This window comes from Thunnus thynnus, chromosome 8, assembly GCF_963924715.1.
Source record: "Thunnus thynnus chromosome 8, fThuThy2.1, whole genome shotgun sequence".
Lineage (NCBI taxonomy): Eukaryota > Metazoa > Chordata > Actinopteri > Scombriformes > Scombridae > Thunnus > Thunnus thynnus.
The window spans coordinates 20822315-20848002 of NC_089524.1; the positions used below are offsets into that span (position 1 = coordinate 20822315).

General features: G+C 40.9%; 2 protein-coding genes across 4 annotated transcripts in view; both read left to right on the forward strand.

The window, feature by feature from the left end:
• LOC137187855 (guanine nucleotide-binding protein G(q) subunit alpha) overlaps positions 1-6625 on the forward strand; it is a 36668-nt gene extending 30043 nt beyond the window's left edge. For both annotated transcript variants that reach the window (XM_067597088.1, XM_067597087.1), the window contains exons 6-7: positions 969-1122; positions 1608-6625. In XM_067597088.1, coding sequence (XP_067453189.1) covers positions 969-1122; positions 1608-1798 — 345 coding nt within the window. In that variant the 3' untranslated portion in view covers positions 1799-6625. The remainder of the gene's footprint in view (positions 1-968; positions 1123-1607) is intronic.
• Positions 6626-10107: 3482 nt separating this feature from the next.
• The window catches only part of tle5 (TLE family member 5, transcriptional modulator), a 48231-nt gene continuing 32650 nt past the window's right edge, over positions 10108-25688 (forward strand). The window contains exon 1 of one of the 2 annotated variants that reach the window (XM_067597102.1): positions 10108-11049. In XM_067597102.1, the coding sequence (XP_067453203.1) occupies positions 11023-11049 (27 nt within the window). In that variant the 5' untranslated portion in view covers positions 10108-11022. The remainder of the gene's footprint in view (positions 11050-25688) is intronic. The other variant, XM_067597101.1, reaches the window with a different exon arrangement.

Sequence of the window (25688 nt, forward strand, 5' to 3'; positions counted from 1 at the left end):
AAACCTTTTAACAAGGCTATTTGAATAAATCATTAAAGGCATTAAGATAAGATGTAAAAGAAACACAAGGTGTAAAAAGATGCATAAATAGGATTTAAAAGGGTGAAATAAAACAGAAGATAAAATAAGCTAAAACAGATAAAACCAGAGAATTACAGAACAGTGCAAGATATGAATAAATAGTCCAAAAATTATTTTAAGAAAAAGGCAATGGCAACAGAAAGTCACATATACACTTAATTCGGTAAGTGCTCTTTTGTTTCTGCTGGCATGTGTTTGTCTTTTAGAAAAACTGAATGTTTGTTTCATTTGGCTGGATGTTTATTAACGCTGGCCTGGTAGTATTTTTCCTGGCGACTGGGTGGTTTCTATCAGTTTATTTTTTAAGTAAGTCCTGGTAAGATCTGACCCTTCATCCAATTAGAAGGCAACACAAACAACAAAAATACAGTCCAAAGTAAACTCCACTGCAAGTCAACAGTTTTTGTGGGTTATCACATATATTCTTTATATTCGCTCTATTCTGCTAAGTCTTCAAAGGTTCATCTAATACAGTTGTAGGTAAATGGTAAACAAAGACAAGGCCATGACCCTCAGAGGGTAGCAGCTTAAAACCAGGGAGTAAAGGACTATACTTTTCCACTTCCACAGACTCGCCACCAGTAATGTACCTGGCAGATACACAAAAGACAGATTCACACAAGACTTCTCAGAGCTGCTAATTGAGTGTTAGCCCAAAAAATCCTTAGAGACAATCCTGTCAAAAAATGTGTAACCTTTGTAATAACTTTTGTTATGTTAATAGTAACTGTAACATCTGTACACAAGGCCAGAAATGCTAAAACCTTAATTTAATTGTTTATAGTAAAGAATGAACTAAATAATTAATTCTGAATTCACCCTGAGGTTGTATTTCTACTGTTCTTTGTGCTTTCTTTCTAACTATCTCTACCCTCCTTGACGTTCAGAATCGTATGGAGGAGAGCAAAGCCCTGTTCAGGACCATCATCACATATCCTTGGTTTCAAAACTCCTCTGTCATCCTCTTCCTCAACAAGAAGGACCTGCTGGAGGAGAAGATCATGTACTCTCACCTGGTTGACTACTTCCCAGAGTTTGACGGTAGTTTGGTTTTTCTTTTTCTTTTATCCTCTACTTTATCAGACATCTTCATAGAGTTATAAATGTTAAAGTCTGCCTGTCCCTCAAAGGCTTTTGTAGTGTAGTGATAAACTTTTAAGCAGCCTTTATTTAAATGCCTTTAACCATTATGAAAATCAAATTAGGCGGCTACTATCATAACTGTGAAAGTGGCTGTATCCTAACACTGTCAGTATCATAATTTGCACACAAGTGATTTGTTTCCCTTTAGTTTTTTAACTTAATCTAAGAACCTTGTACTTTCAGTATATTTTTGATTGTAGAGTGACACCTTGTGGTTACAGTGCTGAACTACAATGTGATGTGGTTCAACTAGCAGTTTTCAATCCTTGTGGTTCATGACCCTGTAAAAGGAAGCAATGTCTATTTATTAATTATGATTTGTAAGATAATAACATGAAGTAAAAGAACAGAAATTAAAATCTAACCGTCTGTCCTCCTCCCAGGTCCCCAGAGGGACGCCCAGGCGGGCCGGGAGTTCATCTTGAAGATGTTTGTGGACTTGAACCCAGACAGTGACAAGATCATCTACTCCCATTTCACGTGCGCCACCGACACAGAGAACATCCGCTTCGTCTTTGCGGCGGTCAAAGACACCATCCTGCAGCTCAACCTCAAAGAATACAACCTGGTGTGAAAAAAAAAAAAAAAAAAAAAGAAATGGAAAGAGAGGGAGGAGAGAGAGCAAGCAAGAGACCTGCAGCCCCCCCCCTTACACACACACACACATACACACACACACACAATGCAGAGTCCACTTACAGAAACATACACATCTGCATGAAACATATTGCTGCTCGAAGAGATAAGCATTGCTTCATTACTTTACAAGACCAACTATCCATATACTGACCCTGTTGTCCACCTAGCTCCTTGGTTGCTGGTTTGCCCATCATTATTTTTTAAGAATGGTTTTGTGATTCTATTAATTGTTCCTCTTGCACATGAAACACACTCAAATATAACACTTAACTCCATTTGTCGCCCTCTCTTGGGGTCATGGTCTGAAACGGGGCTCCTCTTGTCCGTCATTAGGCCCGGGGCGTGGCTCACATCTTTTGCTTTCTTTTACACTACATTATCACCAGTGCTTGTGTGTTTGAGGCGGGTAGAGGGCCTTCTCTGAGTCGACTAAGCTTTTATGGACAAAGGGCTCTCTTCCCCTTCTTCTTATTTAACCCATGCATGCGATACACTACAGCGACCTTGGACTCAACTGCGAAGGGGTGACTAATTATGATGATAGGAATTTATTATCAGGCAATGCTGGGGTGCAGTGAGGTACTTGGTTCCTCTGGGTCTTTAATTGTGTTTTTGTTTTTTTTTTGTTTTTTTTTTTGTTGTTTTTTTTGTTAACCATGCCCCAAATCAAGAGTCAACGAGCTCTTTTGAATGTAAATAAATTTTTCATGCTGCTCACACAGAGTGAGGGCTACACAGAGATGACTACATGTTCTCTGGAGTTCAAATATTTTCAGCTACGTTAACGTCTTGATTATATTATTACTGCTATATATGGAAATTGAAGATGACTACTCAAAGGAATGCAACCCCTCCAGAAAGAGTCACAATATGCTCTTTTTACACTGCCCCTCATTTCAAAGTGTTAATATACACCGTAAAAACAAAAGAAACTTCAGAGACGGCACCACCGGTATTTACATACTGTATATCAACTCCACTGTAATTTTGTATCACATGGCCAATTTGAAACAACACTCTTTTTTTTTCTGTAAATATCATTACGTTGCCAGTATCTCGCTCATCCCTTAAGTGGTTCAGATACTAACAAAACATATTTGGGAACTGCTATAGTCAAATTCAAGTTTTCTACGGTTTTGGGTCATTCAGATGTTCATGGCATACACTTTGTGTGGCATTTCTTCGATGTCGACAGTTATCTGAATCACAAATGTATTAGTACTGTGATTGATTTTCTTTGTTTCCTTTTTGATGGTGAGAAATAATCTTCCTGTGCACAACGCGTGAATGATGAGACCAGATTAGTACAGTGCAATAGTTTAGTTGTAGACAAAATAAAAAAGCTTTTGCGCTGCCAGTTAGCTTAAGTCACAAGTTGATCTCCATCACCCAAACGGCTTCTCTCTTTAATCAACTTAATTTTGCCATAATATGTGGCCAACATTTGATAAACTGTAATGGATAGCAAGAGAGTAAATAGTTCTTTTTTGTATGTCTAATTTATCAATCAGATCTACGTATTGTTGATACAGTAAATGAGACTTTCTCCCTAGTTTCAGCTCAAAAGTTTTTCCAACCTTGGAGACGGGAGGAGATTTTATACTGCTGTAAAATATCAAAACTATTTTATGGACAAGTGTTCTATCTTTATAATGATTCTTCATATATTTAGTTGTCGCAGGTTCTGTTTTGAAATGCTTGACAATGGAAAAAAAATATTGTTTCCATTTCAGGTTTGTGCTTTATGCAAAATAGGAAAATGAAAACAGACAAAAAACTTAGTGGTTGAATATTTACTGTTCGAGGATGCTTGCATTTTTGTAACTTTTAAGGATATGTTGTTGGCTATTGGTACCAATCCCATATCGTGTCTCTTGCCTGATAGTTGTTCAAATATTCCATTAAGCTGAAAGTTGATAGATGGCTATTTTTGTCTTCACAATGTAATTCAGGTAAGTTTTCATAACTTTTTCATCACAAGGGCTACTACTAGCAGCTTTGGTAGAATGAAAGGACTCTATGGACGGCATAGAGGAAAAGGTGCAATTAATTAACGAGGGAGGGGGGGCTTTGAATTAAGAGTGTGTTGACATCCTGTTGAGGGTGAAGGCTGCAGGTTCAGTGAGGGTGGAATGCAGCAGTCCACAGATGCCTACGTGACATTCCTGAAGGAAATCTGGTGGCTGTTTGGCTCTTTGTTCACGTTGACCTATCTTTTTTTTTTTTTTTTTGCCTTTTTTAGAGGAGGAGAATGGCTTAAAAACAAGTGTGGTATCCCAAGGTGTAACAGCACATCTCTCGCACCTAACCATCCTCTTACTCCTCTCACAAATTATGTGCAGATCTTCTTGGCTTTTATAATGTTTTCCACTGTGTGGTTATGCATATTTGGCTTATCTTCTCATTGGTAGTGTTTCCATGTTTGACTTTGCCTTCGTTGGAGTCAAAAAAAAGGGAATGCTTGGGACATTTTGACCTTTTTGTGCACATTGAAAGAACTGGCAGATTAAACATCAAAGAAATTATTACAGATCCTTTTCATGATCTTTCTGTGTATCTTAAAACGGTTTGCCTAAAGGTTTACACGTCAAACTTTCTTGTGATATATATTCTTTTCTATAGAAAAACAGTATGATGATCTCGGTTTAAGGGGACTCTGTTCACCCTTTGTATTACTAGAGTTGAATTTAGTCACTGAGTGAGAGTAATCTCTCGTGCAAATGTGTACATTGTGTTGGTAAAGCCATTATCTTGTACGTTAAGAGTTTGTGCATTTTGAAACAATTAATGAAGGAGGGACATGTATATTAACGCTAAGTGCCACGTTTTTTTTCAAGAGTTGAAGCGATATTGTAGATGTTGCAAAGCTCTGCCTTTGACGAACCAAGTTTATTTTAGCTGTAATCTTGTTTTTGCACCGTGTATTGGTAAAGAGTTCATCTTTGGTGCTTCAGCCAACATTTAAAAGGCCTTTTCTTGACCAGTTTGTCTCAGTATAGGGTGACGCTCGATCGCTAGACCGAACTTATTTTTGTGGGTGCCACAATTCGGCTCACTTTGGGCCTTTAGCTAAGTTTGGAAAAGTTGTCACCGCTAGGACGACGTGGTGATACGTATGTGTGTTGTTAAAATTCTTTATCAGTATGACAGCTTGGTTATCAGAAAGTCCATACATCTCTCTGAACTGTGTTTTCTTTTTCTCATGAAGATGAACTGTCACCCAGAAAATGGGCTTGAATGGGCTGCTATGAGGATGATAAAAAAAAATGAAGGTGACCACTCTAGGGACCAGTGTTGGCATGATGGCGTATACTCTAAAAACCTTCCTTTTTAGTTTTAGTTAGATTAGTTTTCATTTACTGACAATATGTGGACTTCATGCCTTGTCTCCAGAACCAACACAGAAAAAGTCAGATGGCTACACTACCAGTGATTAGAGCCAGCAGCAAGAGCTGGGTCAGTTTTTCGAAATCCTTTCCATTGACTTGTACTGTATTCGCTTTATTCTGCATTGGATGCATTTTGGAAAAGGTTTATAGGACAATCCAGTACAAAACACTGTGCCAAGCAAAATCAATCAGCGACAAAAACGATATCAAGAATTCATACTTTTACCGTAACATGACCCGGATCTCTGCAGTGAAAAATTATTTCAACTTTTCTTAATTGACTCTTACATTATGGTGTCTTTTTTTCCAAATGAAGCTTGTTTGTTAAGCCTCAGTATTAATGTATTTATTGAAACACTTGCCAAGTGAAGGTACTGAAATGGCCATTATATTGTTTTGGTGGTTGTAATAGCGAGTGAGTGAATGAATATGCTGTGTGTTTACATGTCCGCCATTCTCCGCTCTTGTTTTTTTCCTTTTTTTCTTTTTTTTTCTTTTTTTCTCCCCCTTACTTGATTGGACTATGTATTCTTTCCCTGGGTCGAAGGCACTGAAACTGCACCACTGCAATGGGCCTGCATTCATGCAACTTAGACGTCCATTCAAACGCGCTCGTTGGTACTCTGAGGTGTGTGCGTGCGTGTGTGTGTACACTATTGATGGCTATTGCTTATGCTTGAGATCCATTCTGAGTAGAGGGATGGACATACAGTGATAATAAAAGCTATCTTTGCATCTTTTTTTTTTTTGTTTCTTTTGTAAGGTTGACACACCTTAACATGTGTATTTAGGACCACTTATGATGAAAGACTTTTTTAAAAGAGTTCAAATAAACTTTGTGTAGTGGTGTACAAATTGAAAGTAATGTATTTTTGTTTGATTTTTTTTTCTTTTTTCTTTTTTTTAAGTATACCAAATGTAAATTATGTACAATGAGTGTGCCAATCCCCTTTCTTTGTAAAGCCAGACTCTTAACAAGTGCCAATGTTGTGAAAAATCAGAGGGCCTGTGAATTTCATGGTCCAGTTTTTAAAACAAATAAACACTAAGTATGTGATTAATTAACAAAAAAAGGACAATTTTATTCTATATTTAAGATTAATGATGAACTGCTGTTTTTAAAATAAATGTCATTTTAATTGCATGTGTTTGTCAGGTTGGGGAGGGAGTGGGCGGGTGAGATACTGTATTCATGCAATGCCCTCATGAAAGGGTCCTAATGGTTATTGATTTACAGTATTTTAGCCATATTTCTCTTTTGTATGTTTCATTTCAACCACTGTTGCCTGAACCTCATTCAAACATGAAAATGATTTTCATAGCCTTCTCCTTTAAATGTTTTAAATTGGAATAAAATATGTTCCTATACTCTCTTATTGCTTCCTTGTACATTTCCTTTGAATAAATGTTTTCTCACATACTGCGATTAAAGATTATACCAATTTAATGCATTTTCTGGCCCAATTACTACAAATCATGTATGTTATTACCACATTACCACTATGTTTTACATTTCTGAATCTATTTCCCTGCCTTCCTGTCATTTCAATACATATGTAACTTGTTTTCAGTAAATCAACACAATATCTGCATTAATTTGTCAGGTTATTACTGAATGGTATTAAGCAGACATCTCAAATAAGGCTCAATACAGTTACAACTGGAACATCTTGCATCAATAACAGAACTTTGACAGCAATAAGAGCAGAAAGACCTGATTTATCTTTTTAAAACGGCTTTTAATCAGAATCAGCTTTATCGGCCAAGTGTGTTTGCACATACAAGGAATTTGACTCCAGTTTCTTGTGGCTCTCAATGTACTTACAACAATGTTCAGGAAGATACACATGGACATACAGCCAAAACAAGGACAACAAAGCCAAAAAAAGATGATTAAACCAACATATCACTATTATGTACAAGCAAGTAGGTGAAAAAATAGATACATACATATAGAAACAACATACAATGTCTATATACAGGTACAACCTTTTTTTGTAAATTGTAAAAATGATACAAGTAGTGCAGAGGTGTGTAAGAGTGCAAGGAGTACTGAAATAAGTATTGATAAATAAGATAAGTTAAATATGATAAGTTACTTTATATACATGCAGTATGTGGTTATGTAGAGTATATACAGCCAATCCTCCACAAGTCAATTTCCATACCAGAGTGAGTCAAAGGCTGCTTGGAAGAATGTATTTAAGTAAATGTACTCAACTTTTTACTTGTATTTTTCACAGTCCGGTATTCCTACTTTTATTAATGGCAAGAATCTAAATACTTCCTCATCAACAAGTAAAAAATCTTACACTACAACATGTTTGGAAAACTGTTATCCAACAGCTTTAGCGCATGTAAAGCACTGTATGTATGTGTACACGTGTAGTAAATGGCTCAAAACAAACATTCTGGTGTGGTCTTGTAGGATATATTAGAATAGACACAGTGTTGATGAGAGTTCACTGGTTAAAGTCTTAGTAGCAGCTAATGTGTGTTTGAGCAGGACACTGATGCTATCAAGTTAGAGGGCATTGATGAAAGTGGGTAAACACTTTGTATGAAATGGGTGGATGGGGGTTAATGACATAAAGACACACATATGAACTGGACTTGAACTGAGATCTGGTGACTATGGAGGATATTGGAGTACAGTAAACTTAAGAAACCAGTTCGAGATGATTTGAGCTTTGCGACATGGCATGTTATCCTGCTGGAAGTAGCCACTAGAAGATGGGTAGAGTGTGATCATAAAGGGATGGACATGGTCAGCAACAATACTCTGGCTGTGACTTTTAAAAGATGCTCAGTTGGTACTTAGGGGCCCAAAGTTTGCTAAGAAAATATACCCCACACCATGACACCACCACCAGCCTGAACCGTTGATACAAGGCAGGATGGATCCATGCTTTCATGTTGTTTACGCCAAATTCTGACTCAACCATCTGAATGTCGCAGCAGAAATCAAGACTCATCAGACCAGACAATGTTTTTCCAATCTTCTATTGTCCAATTTTCATGAGCCTGTGCCAATTGTAGCCTCAGTTTCCTGTTCTTAGCTGACAGAAGTGATCTTCTGCTGCTGTGGCCCATCTGCTTCAAGGTTCAATGTGTTGTGTGTTAAGAGATGCTCTTCTGCATACTTCGAATGTAATGAGTGGTTATTTGAGTTACTGTTGCCTTTCCATCAGCTCGAACCAGTCTGGCCATTCTCCTCTGACCTCTGCCAGCAACAAGGCATTTTCACCTAGAGAACTGGATATTTTCTCTTTTTCACACCATTCTCTGTAAAACCCCAGAGATGATTGTGTGTGAAAATCTCAGCAGATCAGCAGCTTCTGAAATACTTAAACCAGCCTGTCTAGTACCAACAATGAAGTCTCATTCAAAGTCACTCAAATCACCTTTCGTCCCCACTCTGATGCTTAGTTTGAACTTCATCGTCTTGACCATGTCTACATACTTCAATGCATTGAACGACTGCCACATGATTGGCTGATTGGATATTTGCGTTAACAAGCAGTTGAACAGGTATACTTAATAAAGTGGTGAATGAGTGTACTTTAATGGTTAAATTAAAAAATAAATGGTAAACCTTTCCTTTAATTCTCAGCATTTATAAACTCAGAGCTATGTTGGTGGTAAGTTAAACATTTCTGAGGTGGGTGGGGTTCTGCTGGGGGAATTTGTACTCTAAATTCTTGGCTGCAGCTGTGCACACTGGCAGTGACTGCAAAAATGATTTTGTTGCTTTAATGCTCTTTTTCATTAAATGTTTGTTCTGTCAAACCCTTGTGAGTTCTTATGTTGTCAGTAAGGAAGAGAAGCAGGATTTATGTACTGTATGTATTTGACAACAGCTTTGGCTCAATTTTCACACCAGAATTTCGTTGTGTGAAATGTTCTTTTGGGCTCAAAATCACATCTGCTATCAAACTGTCAACATAATATTCTTGTATATGTTCATCGCTGAATTTTAACCACTGTTGCATTGTAAAATAAAATGGTCACTTTTAAATAATGCTGTCAAATAGTAACTAATGCCCATCAAAACTTTGCAATGATCGTTTTCTCAAAGATAATATAAATACCAATGACAAAATGTGAAGTATTTGAAATAATGTAGAGTAAGAATGACTTTAGAAAACTTTCATTTTATTGAATATGTTGTATTACTATTAATATGGATACTGTCTCACAGTACACTACAGTAGATCCTACATTCATACAAAGCAATGTGCTGATTGTGATTGTATTTAATTGCATCAGTTTACTTTTTGTGCATCTAGCACAAAGTTTGCACTGTTTTCAGTCCTCAAACATTTGCTCACTAATGAGTTTACGGATAGAAAAGTAATGCAATGGTGGTGAAGTGAAGTCATTAGCAACAATGGTGTTTACCTGGGTAAAAAGTTGTTCAAATAAGGATAAAGGTTTGCAAACACTTGTTGAATTAATTTAGTAATACACATTTGAATCTGTGTATTCTGAAGAGTGTGCATATTATTTAGTGACTTTACTGGAGTCAGTTTGGCTCTTTGCATTCAGAGTTTTGCATATTGACACTGTTGTGAAAACTAAGCAAAACGGTTGTAAAGTTCATGTATTGTTCATGTTGGGACCTAGCTGCCTTCAGTCCTGTTCCTTGTGTGATAAAAGGAGGTGATGGTGCTGAATGTCAAATAACGCTCATTCCTGCCCTGCATGCTGTCATTAGTAAACCAGTGCACTACTATCCGTACAGTAAACCTCCTGTGAGTGTGAGACGGTGTGGTGATGACCTGTCCACATGAGGCGCTATCTGCTCAGACATCAGCCGGCTGATGAGGTAGAGCTGCGGTGTGTAGATCTGCGATGCGCCGCGGCGCTCACCGCTCATCTAGCCGCTGTGTTTCTGTGTGGGGCGTTCAGCTCAGCAGCGTTTCGCCTACCAGCTCCAGGAATGGACTGACTTTCTAGCTCCGCCACCACTGACAAATCCACTCAGTTTCTACAGGACTCCTCGGTTCAAGGGATAAACGTTTAGAGTTGAACGCAAGCCTGGGAACATTTCAATCTGAACTTGATTCGCCGTTTGAGCGGCAACGCAGATTGTTTTTTTTTTCCACTCGCGCGACTGATTTGCTGCCGTTGGACGAAACGGGAATCAACTTAAACGAACGCGCAGACATTTTGTTATTTCGGAGAATTACAACGCTTTTTTCCCCTCTCCTCTCACTTGTTCATCAGTGCAGTCGCAGCTGGTTGAAGAGAGCGAACTGAAAGCTTTGAAGGGCCACCACAAGGCGACGGAGGAAACCACCGCTGTGTGCATAACGTTGTTAATTTACATGCGTTCAGCTTGCATCGCTGCCGCTGCCGCTTGTGCGTTAAGGCGGAAAGCTTTTGCCACAGCGATGAATCATTTTGACTGACAGCTTTTGAAGAATTAGCTAGCTTAGCCAGCGAGGAACTGATGGTGGTTTCCTGTTCACAGACACAGTAAATACGGGGTCGGCACATGTACAGCTGAATGGTCTTACATCACCCAGACAAGACACCGACTTGTACCTCGCAAACGGCCGCAAAGTGCATCACTTATATTCCGCTTAATTATTATTTTTGGAGGGAGTCGCTAGCTACCGTTAGCTTGTCATCCTGCTAACGCTGGACAGCTCCTGTTTGAGGTTGGGCTAGCTTTGGACAAAGGACCAACGCAAGGAGAAAATATAAACACAGGGCGCACAGTTAATCGTGTTTGGGAAGGAAAGCAACCAAACAAGGAACTGACATGATGTTTCCACAATCAAGACACTCAGTAAGTGTTTTTTTTTTTAATAAGACATTTGTTCATAAATTAGGTACTTGCTCCACAGTAAGAAGCAACTGATTTATCAAGGCAGGTTAGTTAGGAAATTATGCATGCCACTTATTTCTGGCAGCATGTTGTCATTCAGATGGAAATGTTGGGACAGTAGTAACTAAATATTGGTTTATAACTGCAGTGTACAATTGTGGTAAGTTCTGGAGAAGACATAGATATGATATGATAGAAAATATTTTGTATTTTGGCTTTAAACTGCTCAACTTTTTTCCCCCCCAAAATGATGGCATTAAAGTCATCCTCCAAATCAATCAGCTCTTAATGAATACTGTCATATTTCACAGCCATGGTCATTTCCTACACCCCTTTGTTGGTTAGGTTTTATTTGTCTGCATTCTCTAAAAATGCCAAAACCAGATATGTATTAGCTATTATAACATTTCTCAGAAAGGGAAGTAATAAAAGTGGTTTCGGTTACTGTTATCATATGGCTCTTGCACCACACAAAATGCACTATACACTATTATATGCAGGTGGGTGTTTTTTATGACTGGAAAAAGCGCACATCTCCTCTGTTCCCCTAAATCTCAAGTTACCATGGTAACAGAAACTCAGTCCAGGGCATGCATTCATCTGTGATGAGGACTCTCAACCCATTGGTCAAACATGTGTGTTTAGTGACGAGCGAGAATTGTGAGAGTTTGGGTTTCTAAGACATAAAAATATTCAGTAGTGGTGCTTTGGAGCAGTCGATCTATCAGCCAAGGACTCGTATTAAAGAAATATTGCAAGCTCAAAAGTGACAATAGTAGCCAACTCCACCATGCATGATCCCATCAGAAATCTGTCTAAAACTCTTACTTGGTGGCCTACCTGTATTTTCCCTTCACTGTTGGAGTTGCCATTACACCTTGCCCTTGCAAGGGAAAATATAACAAAAGGGCATGTGTGTAAGTGAACACAGGTAAACACAACCGTCCAGGGCTGTGCCCTCTCCTTCTCCTTGGCAACGTCTTGTCACCACCACTAGTTCTTTTACTGCTGAAAAGGGAAGAGTTGTTTGCTGAAGCTAGAACCTGAATGTCTTTTGAGACATGAATGGTTTGCCCTTTGGCAGTCAGTCTGTGTGGCAGGCTGATTGTACTGCACTGTGGTGCTGCTGCTGCTGCTGCTGCTGCTGATGTGAGCCAGCTGATGTGTGTTCTCAGACTAGGGAGCAGGATGTGAGGATTTGGGAACCTCTTGATGCAGCCTGGCTTGTCAGATGAATGAAATCCTATGTTAGCGGTGTGTTTAACTCAAGTGCTCTGAAACTGCTGATCGGAAAAGCATGTAGAACTTCAATCTCAAATAAAAAAGCCTGCAGTTTTAGTCATGTTCTCTTTATGAATATCCTCGATCAAATGTCTGTCACTGTCAAATAGGAGCCTGTTGTTGCTTCTTGTAAATGAAAAAGGGAACCCTACAGCTGGGTATAAACGTGCACTGTCAAAACTAGAACAGCAACTAAACATTATTTTCTTTATCAATTAATCTGCCCTCATAGTTTCCTTAAGTCCAAGTTGATGTCTTAAAATTGTCCTTGTTCAACCAACAGTCTGAAATCCAAACATGTTCAATTTACTATCAGGTAAGACTAAGAAAAACTACAAATCATCACAAAGGATGGGCTGAAACTGGGGGATGTTTGACATTTTTGCATGAAAAATGACTGAAAGGATTAATTGACTGTCAGAATAGTTGCCAATTAATCGACTAGGGCCTGAGCAATATCTTTTTCCTGACATTTTATCAGGGCATACAGTATGTGACGGTATTTGTGTTTGTTGTTAGTGATAGAAGTCATTGTAGCATGTATGACATAGTCTAGTGGTGATGCACGGGTCAGGGTTTTTTAATACCTGCACCCACCTGACCTGTTATGAGAGCCAATCCGCACCACCCAACCTGCAAAAAAACGCATCAATCAACCATCCAACCCCGACCCGACCTGCAAACCGCCAACTGCGCAGAAAATACGTTATGAATATGAGCACTTACGTGGAAGTACAAGGCAAAAATTCAGAGATAAATCAATTAACACTGTCTCTTACCATTCATCTGGGACCACAGCGGAGAAACGGCTGAATAAATGTCGAGAACAAACTTACTGAAGGCCATTAGATGAATATCAGCTCCAACAAAGAAAAGTCTAGTGAGTTTCATTCACATCACAAACAAAACAAGACAGGAATATCTCATATTTTGGGTAAAGTTTTCAGCAAAGTTATAACATTGAATCACCGTTTCTGCAGCCTTCACTTCTTGCGGAGTCAACAAGCGGAAATGTGGACATCGCCACTCAGCCATTGCGACCCACATTGTAGTCAGAGGGGGGATTACATGCCGCTGCCAGGCGCTCCTCGTAAACTTCAAGTGTACACTAAATTTACTCAGAGTCTGTATTTTTGACGGTATTGAAAATCATACCTTCTGGACTGCTAAATACCCTGGTATACTGTAATACAGTGATACTGCTCCAGCATATAATCAACTAATAGTTGCATCTCTAGTCAAACTATATAAATGGCCATTCATGTAGTCAGAAAAACAATATGATTGTTGTTCAAGGAGTCTAAACAACTTATGTCATCTCATATAAGCAGCTGCATATAAATTTACAGCAGATCTTTGCATTTTGAGGACAAATACTTCGACAGATTTTGTATGATGTGTCTTCGTAATGCCTTTTTGTCCAATGTTACAACAGTAACAACGTTTTAAATGTAAAATTGGAGTAATAATTTTTTCGGCCCTTGTAAGAGGAAACCATATACACATCTGTGTGGCTGCGAGGGTCCACATGGTGAACATTTCATCATCTGCCCATGTCCTCAAGGGTTTGCACAGATTGTTTGTGTTCATGCTGGAATGTATTACTGTGTGGACCGCATGTGTCAACAAATATGTAAACACCCAATGGCTGCAGGTTCAGAAAAAATCGAATGGAGCCGCAATGATTAGTCAATTTAGCAACTGGTCGATCAGTTGGTCAAAAATAGACCAAACAACTTATCGATTGATCTAGAAAATAATTGACAGACAAGAATTATTGATTCGTTTGATTGTTGTTTAATTTCAATTATGTTAGATAATTCTTACTGACACTCAACTTCGGAGCATCACTGGGAACGAGATGTCACCTGCCTCCAACACCCCTCCTCCCCCCCTGGTGAAGTAGTCACCTCCTAATGGGGTGAGAACTCAGTCACCTTTGCCAAGGTTAGAGCAGCTGGGCCACTCCACTCCAGCCTGCTGCCTTCCTCGCTGATAGGTTATTTTTCTAATCCAACTGAGTGCCCTTATGCTGCTTGATTGGAGTATTAAGACCCAACACACAGGATTAAAAATGGGGGTTTGGGAATTCACCATGTCTCTTCACCGGTGCTGCAGCTGGTTCAGTCTAAACCTTTAACAACTCCCCCCCCCTCCCACAAAAACACCTGTGTGCTGACCCCCTCCCAACCTTCTGTTGTGGGTTTATACATAAATATAGTACATACACACACGTCTTCCCTCTTCAAATCCTGCTTCTCCTCAGCTGCTGCTGCCACTGTCACAGGGGCCCGGGGATGGGGAGAATGTGTGACATCCATATAGATATGGGTGTCAAAGATAAGGAGCTGGAGGATGAGAGAGTAACAGCACTGTCTCATAATGACAGATGATGGATCTCTCAGACTGAATCTACTTTCCTTTTTTATTTTCCTTTGTTCACTACGTAGTAACATTAGCGTTAAAGTTCCACACCGGCATACGATGTGAACAAAAGCAGTACATTTCCACCGTGTACGATGCGTCTAATTCACAGCAGAAGAGGAAGCTGTATTGTCAGTGGTGGTGATGTGTGGTCACATTGCATTAAAATAATGTTAAGGTGTTTCCTGTGTGAAAAACATAGAAGCTGTTGCCTTTAGCGGGACACTTAATGCAATTTATTTTGTTAATGTAAAGTTAAGCGTATGTGAAAGAGCCTAATGGTAGAGGATAGAAACATTGTCTTGTCTATACTGGGCCAGTTTTCCTGCTTTGGATGATTGCTGCTGTTATTCTACAGATGCTTGGTGTATAGGTTTCACATCCTCTCAAGTTTAACATTTTGGTTTTTTTGAAGGGTTTAGAGGGTTTATTTTTCATGTGTCTTTTTTTTCTTTTTTTTTTTTCAATGAACGTTTTGTAATCCACTGTCACAGGTTATGTGCACAGTTCATTGGTTTAAGAGGAAAAAGCCTCATTTGATAGTGGCACAGTGCCTGACCCAATTGATAGCATTTGCCATATTGTTTGGGTGTTGATTAATCCTAATGCAGCTTCAACAAAGCTGGCTGTGGCATGAAAGTGGAGCAACAGAAAGGCCTGGTGCCAAAGCCGGAGAGTAGTGCAAGTAATATGGAGGCGAAATCTCTCAAGTCCCCTGAGCCCTTGCTCGACTGTAGAGATGGCCACAGGTTGTTCGCACACACACGCGCACACACACACACACACACACACACACACACACACACACACACACACACACACACACACACACACACACACTCCCTCCTCCTCCTGCTTGTCTCCCTTTATCATGCATTTCCTCCCAGATCTGATGTAGTGGTGGGAGGGTCAGGGGCAGAGGGTGCACAGGCATTATTAAGCCCACTTGAATTAACAGAACAGCCCCCAGCTTTTCCTCTAAAGCCTCCAGCTGGGGGGAGCTTAATCCCCATGGTCCCCTGTCTCGCCCATTAAACAAACTCCCCCCCCACCCTCCTCCACCCCTGCTCTGTAGCTCTGCTGCACACACACACACACACACACACAAACGTGTGTGTGTGTGTGTGTGAGCGACAAGCCTAGCTATGTATTGGTTGGTGGGGGGTACTGGACATTTGTGCGTAGACTCACGAACACGTGTGTGAGTGCGGTGTAGAACACACAAATGTACACTTTGGCTCTCCTCTCTGCTGGTAATTATTGCTCTAGTACATGCATAGAAATAAAAGGATTTCTCCCTTTCACCCATACTACATCAGCAACAAGGACACACACACACACAGCCTTTAATTAGTCTCAAAACCTGTGCAGATAAAAACCAGGAGCGCGCACGTGATACAAGAGCACAGAACAGTGTCCGCGAGCAGAAAAGCATCCTTGCAAGGGAGGATTTCTGCTCTGTGTGCACAAATGCAGTCCCATGAGCACGGGACTGTAACCAGCGCAAGCTCGATCCTCCCTACACACTCGCAACTGCTCAACGCTTGATCACTCGTCAAGTTGACTTTTGAGACTTTGGAGGCGGGGATGGAATAGATAGTCCGCTCCTTTGATTGGTCACTTAGAATACTGACCATGACCTTTTATTGGCTGTTTGGTTTGATCACTGACACAATCGAAGACAGGCGGTTGCCTGAGAGAACAAAGGGAAACATAAATAATGATATTTAGACATTGTAGCAAAAGCCTTAACACTCTTTAAATCCGTTTTCAGACTTGTGAAACCCCTATTTTGCTTATGAAAAAGGAAAAAAGGGGGATTTCACTGACATTTCTCCTCCAGACCACATTTGACCAGGTCTAAATCAAGAACCAACTTGTCAGATCTGGACTAGATTAACAAGGAGACTCCAGAGAGTCATTAAAACGCAGTTTCAGATTTGTGACACCTTTAAGCCCTTTTTCAGTTTTCACAAATAGAATAAACAGTTTAAACAGTGTTAAAGCTTTTGCTACTGTGTCTAACACTTTTTCATAAGTATAAGTGGTAAAAAAAACTGAGACTCAGCCGCTAAATATCATTATGTTTCTCTTTGTTCTCTCAGGCAACCGCCTGTCTTCGATTGTGTCAGTGATCAAACCGAACAGCCAATCAAAGGTCATGGTCAGTATTTTAAGTGACCAATCAAAGGAGTGGACTGTCTATTACATCCTCGCCTTCAAAGTCTCAAAATTCGACTTGATGAGCAAGCGAGTTTTGAGTAGTTGTGAGCGTGCAGGGAGGGTCGAGCTTGCACTCATCACAGCCCCGTGCATTTATGTATGCGGAGCAGAAATGCTCCCTCGTGAGTGAATGCTTTTCCGCTCGCAGATATTGTTCTGTGCGTTCGTATCGCGTGTATGCGCCTGGTTTTCATGTGCACGGGTTTTGAGGCTAATTAAACGCCACACACACACACACACACACATACACACACACACACACACACACACACACACACACACACACACACACACAGACACACACACACATTCTTACCAGCCTCAAGGGTCTTATCTGCTTTTTGTATCTGGGGAACAAATTGAATGTGGGGCTTGACACACGTAGGCCAGCAGATGTCTGGGTCGTTAAGGTTAGGCCAGCTGATTAGCATGACAAACAGCCCCCCCCCCCCCACCCCCACAGGAGGCCCTACTTTTGAGTGGCTGAGTGGAGGCCATGGGTCACAGGTGATGTTGATTTTTGTGAAGGGCCACAGTGGATGATTGTCAAAATGCTTTGGGGTTGGTTGAAAAGGAGGGCGTAGACCGGTGCAAGCCTTCTCTTCTTGACAGAGAAGATACATGTGAATACACTTTTAAACCCTCTGACTTACACGTCCTTTGTACAGAAGGTCTGTGCACCCTAGTATACACACTTTCTTTTTAAATTATATTTTGGGGGAATTCTATGCCTTTAATATATAGTGCGAGTAGAGAGAGAGCAAGAAACAGAGAGACAGATGTAACAAATGTCCCCATCCAAACTCTGACTGAAGAGATTGTGGTTCATGGCCCCTAAGCCATCAGGGTGCCCAAAGTATGCACTTTGAACCTGTGTTTGACTCCATCCATGAGACTGCTGTCACAGGTCATCACTGTTAAAGTGCTTGATATAGTCCATAACTGAAGTGGACAAAGAACCCAGTTCTGTTTATTCTACATGTGTCTGCATAGACATCTCCTCACATATGTAGACGACCCATACAGTCGAGGTGAACACACACTTTGGGCTGTACCTAGTAGACTTCAACTTAAAGGATAAGACTGGCGATTATCTAGGCTATATTTTTCTTATTGTCAACAAATCCCATGAACAGAGCCAAACTAACTATGAACTCATCCTATGTATCATATCCTATATATCGTATTCCTCTGTGCTGTAGACTTATGTTGTAGTTCAAAAACTATTAAGCCCATCAGTGAGCCACACCACTGTACTGGGTGACATGTTCCTTCGTCTCTAAAAAGAGTGGTTACCGTACTTTGTTTAGAAACGTCTTCAAAGAATAATAACAGTGATAAGATTGTAAATCTCAGGCAAGAGGTTCTGTGTACGGCCGACAGGAACGTTGTGTCGTTCACAGAGCTTTGCTAGCTTTTTGTGCTACATATCACAACCTCTAGACTTTGTACTGGAGTTCTTTTGAGAAATTTTATAATCTAGTTGTTGGATGCACATAGAGTACTTGTAAGTAGGATGAGTTCCTTGTTGGTTTGGCACTGCACATGAGATTTGTTGACAATAAGAAAAATATAGAAAATCACCAGCCAAATACTTTAACACTCAAGGCTGCCACTGCCATTTTGTGTGCATTGCTGCCAAAAAACTGAATTAGAAAGAATTACGTGACATAAAAAGAGGAGCAAATAGCAGTGGGCAATTTTCTTTATATGTTAGTTACATGTCAGTGTTTTAAAAGTGCTTCAGATTTATTCTCTCAAGGTCATTTTTCAGTGCACGTATTATCAACACAACTCTACCTTTATTCTCACTAATGTGGATGCAAAACAGACATATTTTGCAGACACGCTGTTTCTGCACCATCCTTTTGGAGTACCACGGAGTGCACTAGAGCAGCCTCTGGCTTGATGGAAATACTGAATCAAGATGACAGAAAACATGTCACCACTCTATGAATGATGTAGTCCCCCGCTGGGCCAATCAGTTACAGGACTTTCATTTTGTTATTTATTGTGTTGGACAGAAATAACTGAAGAGGAACCTATATGGACTCTTTTTTTTTTATTGAACATGCGTTTCATTCAAGAAAACACAAACTATCTGTGATATTTATATAGTAAAGGCAAGGCCAAGGGAATATAAGACAGCTCATTGTGTGGTTTGTAGCTGTTATCAATAAAACATACTGTGAAAAAATAACCAAGACGTCTGTTTTTCAAGAAAACCATATAAACATAACAACAAGTATGTGATTGATGATGCTTCAAGCTATCCAAAATCAGTTTCATGTGTTCTTACATCTGAATATGTCACCTAAAATTTTTAACTTGACTCGAGTTTTAGATGCAGTTCCAAGCATAAACAACAGGGGGCAGTGATAGTATTGGGTTGTGTTTGTTTTCTGTTTTCATTCAGTCTTTCACGATGCTCATGGCAGCCCAGTTTTGACAAATTTCTTGCTTTATGACGTCATGTCCTGGCTAGCCTTTGTTCCACTAGCTCATGTAACTTAGTGCAATCTCTAATTTACCAGTTTCTTCCATCAGTGTTCCTGGTGGTTCGCTCTCCATATTCTAAAACAAATCAGCATCCATTACAGCACTTGCTTTTAGTTGAGGTTGAAACCTTCACAAAAGCTAATGGGAAATGAGGTTCATCAAAGGCAGCTAAGAACAGAAATATTGAATAAACAACTGTATTAAATTGTCCCTTTTTAAAAAAGTACAGTCCTTGTGTAAACATGTAGACATATGGAGTTAACAACACAACATACTGTTGAGAAAGGCTATGTCCCAATTGTAGATTTTTATTTATTTGCGTTATTATGAAATGTCAATGGGATTTAAAATGATTTTCTCTCTTTCTTACTTTGACTCTCTTTGATGTAAAAGAAAAGAAAAAGAAATGAAAAGTATGAGCTAAGAAAAGATGGTATTTTTTTTAGAGGAGATATTTTCCTTAGTCCATTGTTTAGTGTAAGCAGATTGAGGCATAATCCAATCAGGAGGTGATGTAAGGAGTAAGACATAAGATACTTTAAGGTATCTCCCAAAGCAAACTCATTAGTGAAGACTATAGCTGTCCCGTTGCCCCGTCCCACTGGCATAACTCTAATCATTTGTTCATCCCATTTTATAATCTAAAATTATATTGTACACTATTTTCATTGTAACTGATTCAATTGTAGTGATATAATCAATTAATGTTTTCTAGTGTGAAAAGTGAAATTTTCATGTAGTTTCCTCAAACATATCTCCTTGACAGATCTCTCCCTTTTTAGTTTTAAGACCATTTTTCCAGTTTGACTGAAGTAAGTAAGTAGTTTTGTTCAGACCACATCAAAGATAAGATTTACAAGCTGAATTGTATGTGTACCTCTTTGTCTGCTCGGGCTGCTTTGCCTTGCATAATGCACCGCAGCAAACTCACCAGAAAGAACGTGAATATAAATAAAAATAGATGTCAACTCAGTTGTACCATGTTTTTGGTTTTGCTCAAGTATGCAGGAGCTACTGATGTGAATATGTGTGTGTGTGTTTGTGTGTGTGTGTGTGTTTCTGCTGCATTTATGGACGAGGGCTGCATGTCGATGTGGGGGTGGAATGTAGTATAGGCTGTCATTTTACAAATTCATAAGCAATTGACAGCTTTGTTTGTGTGGGATGGCCTTTTGTTGTCTGTATACATTATTCTCTTTCAGTGTATGTGCAGATTTGTGTGCGTGTGTGTGTGTGTGTGTGTGTGTCTGTGCATGACTGAAGGATGTGCTTGAAGAGAAAAAAATAAAATGGTAATGAGTTTTTGCTCATATGTGTTTGCGCGCACGTTCACACACGCTGTCGAGAGCTCATCGGGTGGTGTGTGTGTGTGTGTGTTTTTTTGTGTGGGAGTGAACGTGGGGTGTGTGTGGAGTGGGGCGGCTGCATCAGTATTCAGCAGCGGCTCCCTACGAGGAGTGTGTGGGAGGTGGGAAGGAGGGAGGGCGGTGGTGGTGGTGGTGGTGGGCGGGGCAGCCCTTCCCCAGAGCAGAACGGTGCGATGGGCTGGAACAAAGCCTCTCGACGGGGGGCAGCTTGATTGGCCGAGCCCGGCCCGGCCAGAGCCCCTAGACCTGCCAAAACGCAAGGCACTGCACCAGTCCAGACAAGAGAATTAGCTGCTCTGTTTGTCTGCCTAAGAGCAGTAAGACTCTGACTGGAACAATATGTCGCCTCATCCCCACCAAGATCCCATTCAGACACCATGAGGATTCACAGCAAGGCAATGAAAACCTCCCTCACTCAGTCTGTTTGTCCAGGAGGGGTTGAGGGGAGGGGGGAGGGTTGCTGTACCGCTTCCTGTTGTGTTGTATTCAGGATACACGTTGGCAGGTATTGTCACCACCCTGCTGTGAGGTTGGCGCCCTGCTATTCCTGAGTGCGCAGTGATGTCTGCAACCAGTCCCATCCTTATTTAACATGCTTGATATTTTCAATGGGACATCCTGTCAATTGTGTCACACAGGCTAATGAAATTTCCTCAATGTTCAGGCAGAAAATAGAACTGTGTTGTAAAAAAAAAACAAACAAAAAAAAAACATTAGGGGCTGCATTGATTTTGGTGTGTGACTACAGGAACCAGTGAGAAGACGAAATACAATCAAGGAAGTTTAATTTAAGTAGATTTATGAGTGTGTAGGATTATCGGACACTGCACAGCGGAATACGATGCCACAAGACAGGATTTTACAACTGGAAAGCTACCACAGCGACAGTTATTCTGTTGAGAGCGAGCAGGAAGTAAACAGTTGAATTATGTCTTTCAAGTTATGAAGTATTCTGCCAGGAATATGCACATATTTGACTGGCTGAATGATGTAGGGTGATGTAGCATTGGTTCAGGTGTCGGGCTCAACTTTTTCGCCAGGTAACCCCGTATGTTGTTTGCTGAAGCGTCAGACTTCAGCACTGGCATTAAAGACTGTAGTCAGTATGCCTTCAAGCTTCAGTATACATCAAACCAAGTGCTTGTCGGATCGTTGATCAGCGTCTGAAACCTCCTCACCACAAACTTTTCTGATGTCAGAATGGAGCAGCTGCATCCGACAATAATTGTAACTTTTCAAATAAGACTATCCCACAAGTAACACCCACTTTACACAACAATTAGCCAGGTGTTCAGAGGTGAGAAAATAGGCAGAATTTAAACTTCTCTGTCAAGCACTCTTTTTTTTCATGCAACTACAGTACCTCCGTCACTTAACATGCATATACCTGAGTGCAGCACCATGATTGCCTCTGAGGAGAGACTGCCTCTCTGTGATGGCAGGTTCTGCCTTTTGAGGATCGGGAACAGCCATAAACACTTGCCTTTAGATGTTATGACTGCACAAACTAGTTAGGAAGAGCACCGACACCTTAATGCACATAGAGCACTGTCATTGTAGGGGGCTCATGGAGAAAAAAAAAAAGAGCAACCTGTGTTTTTTTTTTTTTTTTTTACTGGTACTTTTAAGTCTAAGCGCAGCCTAAACGTGCTAAAATGTCATGATTATCTAGCATGATATAAACATTAGATTGGGAGTCATTAGCAGATACTCAAAATTAAATTAACTTGAATTGGATTCAAGGGGAAAAAATAGCTCTGCCCCTTAAAACTTTTAATACGTGCACACACAAGAACTTTAGTGTTGGCTCCTCAATTAAACACATGAAGCAAAAAGTTCCCCAGTGTCAGACACATGCCAGCACTCCAGCTTTCTGCTTTTATTGTCCACTTATTTGTTGCAAACTTTGGGACTAATCTTCCTTTCCTCCCTCCCTGTCTACCCTCCTTCGTTGGCTGTTGTAAGCAATAACCTTGGTTTTTACAAGCAGGCATCAATCATCTGCACAACCGTACTGGGTGTAATCTTAAAGCCCCCCCCCCCCCCCCCTTCAGCGAGGCTGGCTTTAATCTCAGCTATGGTCTCCAAACCCACAGCCCTGTCGGCCTCACCACTTTCCCTACTCTTGACAAATTGCCCATTTCCCTTGGCTGTGCAATCTCTGCACTCTTCTCCTGTGTGCGTTTTGTGCCATAATATGCCTTCCCCCACCTTGTGTCTGCTATGGTTGAGTGTGCTGTGTGCACTTATTGGTACAGTCTACTACATTTTTGTGCACAAGTGCATCTGTGTTTGCAGGGCAGTGTGTCGCAAGTGTCATGTTTGTGTGTGTGTGTTTGTACTGCGCGCTTGGCTGACCTTGCACAGGGGGGTCAAGATAGTTCTGCAAAGCGGGGAGGGAGGCCGAGCCATGCCAAGCCTATGTTTGCAAGGGCACTTCACTCGAAGTGATAAAAGTAGAATAATCCCCTTTAAAGCATCTTAACGAGGTCAAATCTGTTGGGTTGCAAGGGGGAGGTGTGTGTGTGTGTGTGTATGTGTGTGTTTTGTGGGGATAACGCTGCAGAAATGGGGGTAAGCCTTGGCTTGGTTCGTGAGAGATAATAATCAAAATCAAATTCCTGGCCCAAACAGGATTAGGCTCTCTCTGCGCTCTAAAGCCCCTGTCCAGAGCGGCTGAAGACACAATCCTATTCCTCAGCCTCCCCTCAAACATACACACAAAACACACACACACACACACACACACACACCGAGCTTCTAACATAGCAAGACTCGCTTGGCCTAGACAGAGTTGGCCGAGGTGAGCTTGGACGCGGGCCAGTTAGCCCTGTCCCTCTCTCAGATCACTGGGCACATACGCTTTAGATTTAGATGGAATTGTTTAGTTGGAGCTATTCTTAGATGGAGGATGTGATCTTGTTTGGTGCTGGTGTATTAGCAAAAGGCTTAAGACCTCAACGTCTGGCTCAGTGAGTCACGTCATAAAGGATTTCTGCTGAGAGGTTTGCCTACATGTTAAACACATACTCACACGTGGTATATATCACCAATATACACACAGCAAGACATAACTGCCCCCCCCTTCAATAGCATAGATCTTACAGGAAAGGGATGGGAATATCTTCAGAAAGTGGACATTTCCCCATGACTGATAAGTGCCGAATTACTCCCCAAAGGCTTCACATCTAAACACCGCTTTCTGTGCCTGCTCTCAGCACTTTTCCACAAAACTATTCATCTAAACCACACACGTACCGCACTCACACCTAGGCTTTAATTTACCCCTATGTTTTCTAATCTTGCCGCGAACTCAACTGAAAAAGGCTATCGATTATTTTGCAACAGAAATACTTTTCAGTCGATTAGGAAATGTTTTTTTTCTAATAATAGTGTCACTGCATCCATCGCACTTCAACCGGGCAACAGGAGTCTGTGATGGACAGGGAGGGCGGATGGCTGAAATGGCATCCTTGGGACTGTTGCTATGGAGCAAACGGACAGCCTGGTGTTGAGAAATAGGCCAATTGTTAGTCAGTGTAGATCTTTCTGCATTCATTTAAAAAGTGGGAGTGAGATAACATCCAGTCATTAGTGAGTGATTACAATGCCAAGGCTCCATCCCTGCCCCCCCCCCCCAACACAGACACACACTCACAGATACACCACACACAAACACACTCCAACTGAGATGTAAACAGTCAGGCACTGCTCCAGGAAATACAATCCCCACACTGCCGCTACCCTCAGGCAGGATTTATACTGAGGAGGATGTTTTCCAATGTGTCCCGCTGCTATTGTGTGTCTGTGTGTGTGTGTGTGTGTGTGTGTGTGTGTGTGTGTGTGTGTGTGTGTGTGTGTGTGTGTGTGTGTGTGTGTGTGTGTGTGTGTGTACTCTGCATATGTATGTGCTCTGCTTGTGTGTCTAAACACTCTACTGGATATATGTACCGCATTTATGTATTGTTGGTGTGTCTGATCACTGTAGTGTGTGTATAAAGCTGAGCCCCCCACCACCCCCCCACTATAATCTCCATCCCCTCCCATTGCTTTTGTCGACTGATCTATGGAGCAGAAACAGCCTTAGCCTGCTTCTTATTTAAAAAAGACATTATGGTTCACAGTAGATTTCACATGGATTGGACCAGATGATGAGGCCAGGAAGGGTGGGTGTGTGTTGAGAGGGGGTTGGGGGGGGGGTGACGATGAGTGGGCTTCGGGTGGGATGGGGGTGGGGCAGCCATTTCCTGAAACGATGAATCCCATTTATTCGCTGAAGACTGTCTCAATTGCCTCACCAGCGCACAAAGCTTTTTAATGCTTTAATTACGTCTCAAAGGAGCAGGGCAGAATCAAATTAGAGATTGTCCTACATTTAGGTGCTGTGTGTGTGAGTGTGAGTGTGTGTGTGTGCGTGCTATGCAAATTTTTGCATGTAATAGAGTGTGTGTGTGGGCTATTGTATGTATGTGTGTATGATTCATACACACAAGCTTATCACACCCCACACACAGATGCACACAGAAAATCTGTCCCTCAGACACACCTATTCACTGTTAAGGTTCTCTCTTTTCAACACACACACATCTTTCTCTGTCACATTCACACTGTCTGGGCTATTCCTCTGTAACACAAACAAAAGCGCGCGCACACACACACACACACACACACACACACATTAGCCACTCTCTTGCACAAATACATTTTCGCTCACGCAGCGTGTAAGCACCTTTTTTGTCACAGCAGATGGCATGTGTCACAATATTACGACAGTATTTCATTAACATTATGGGCATCCATCTGTTG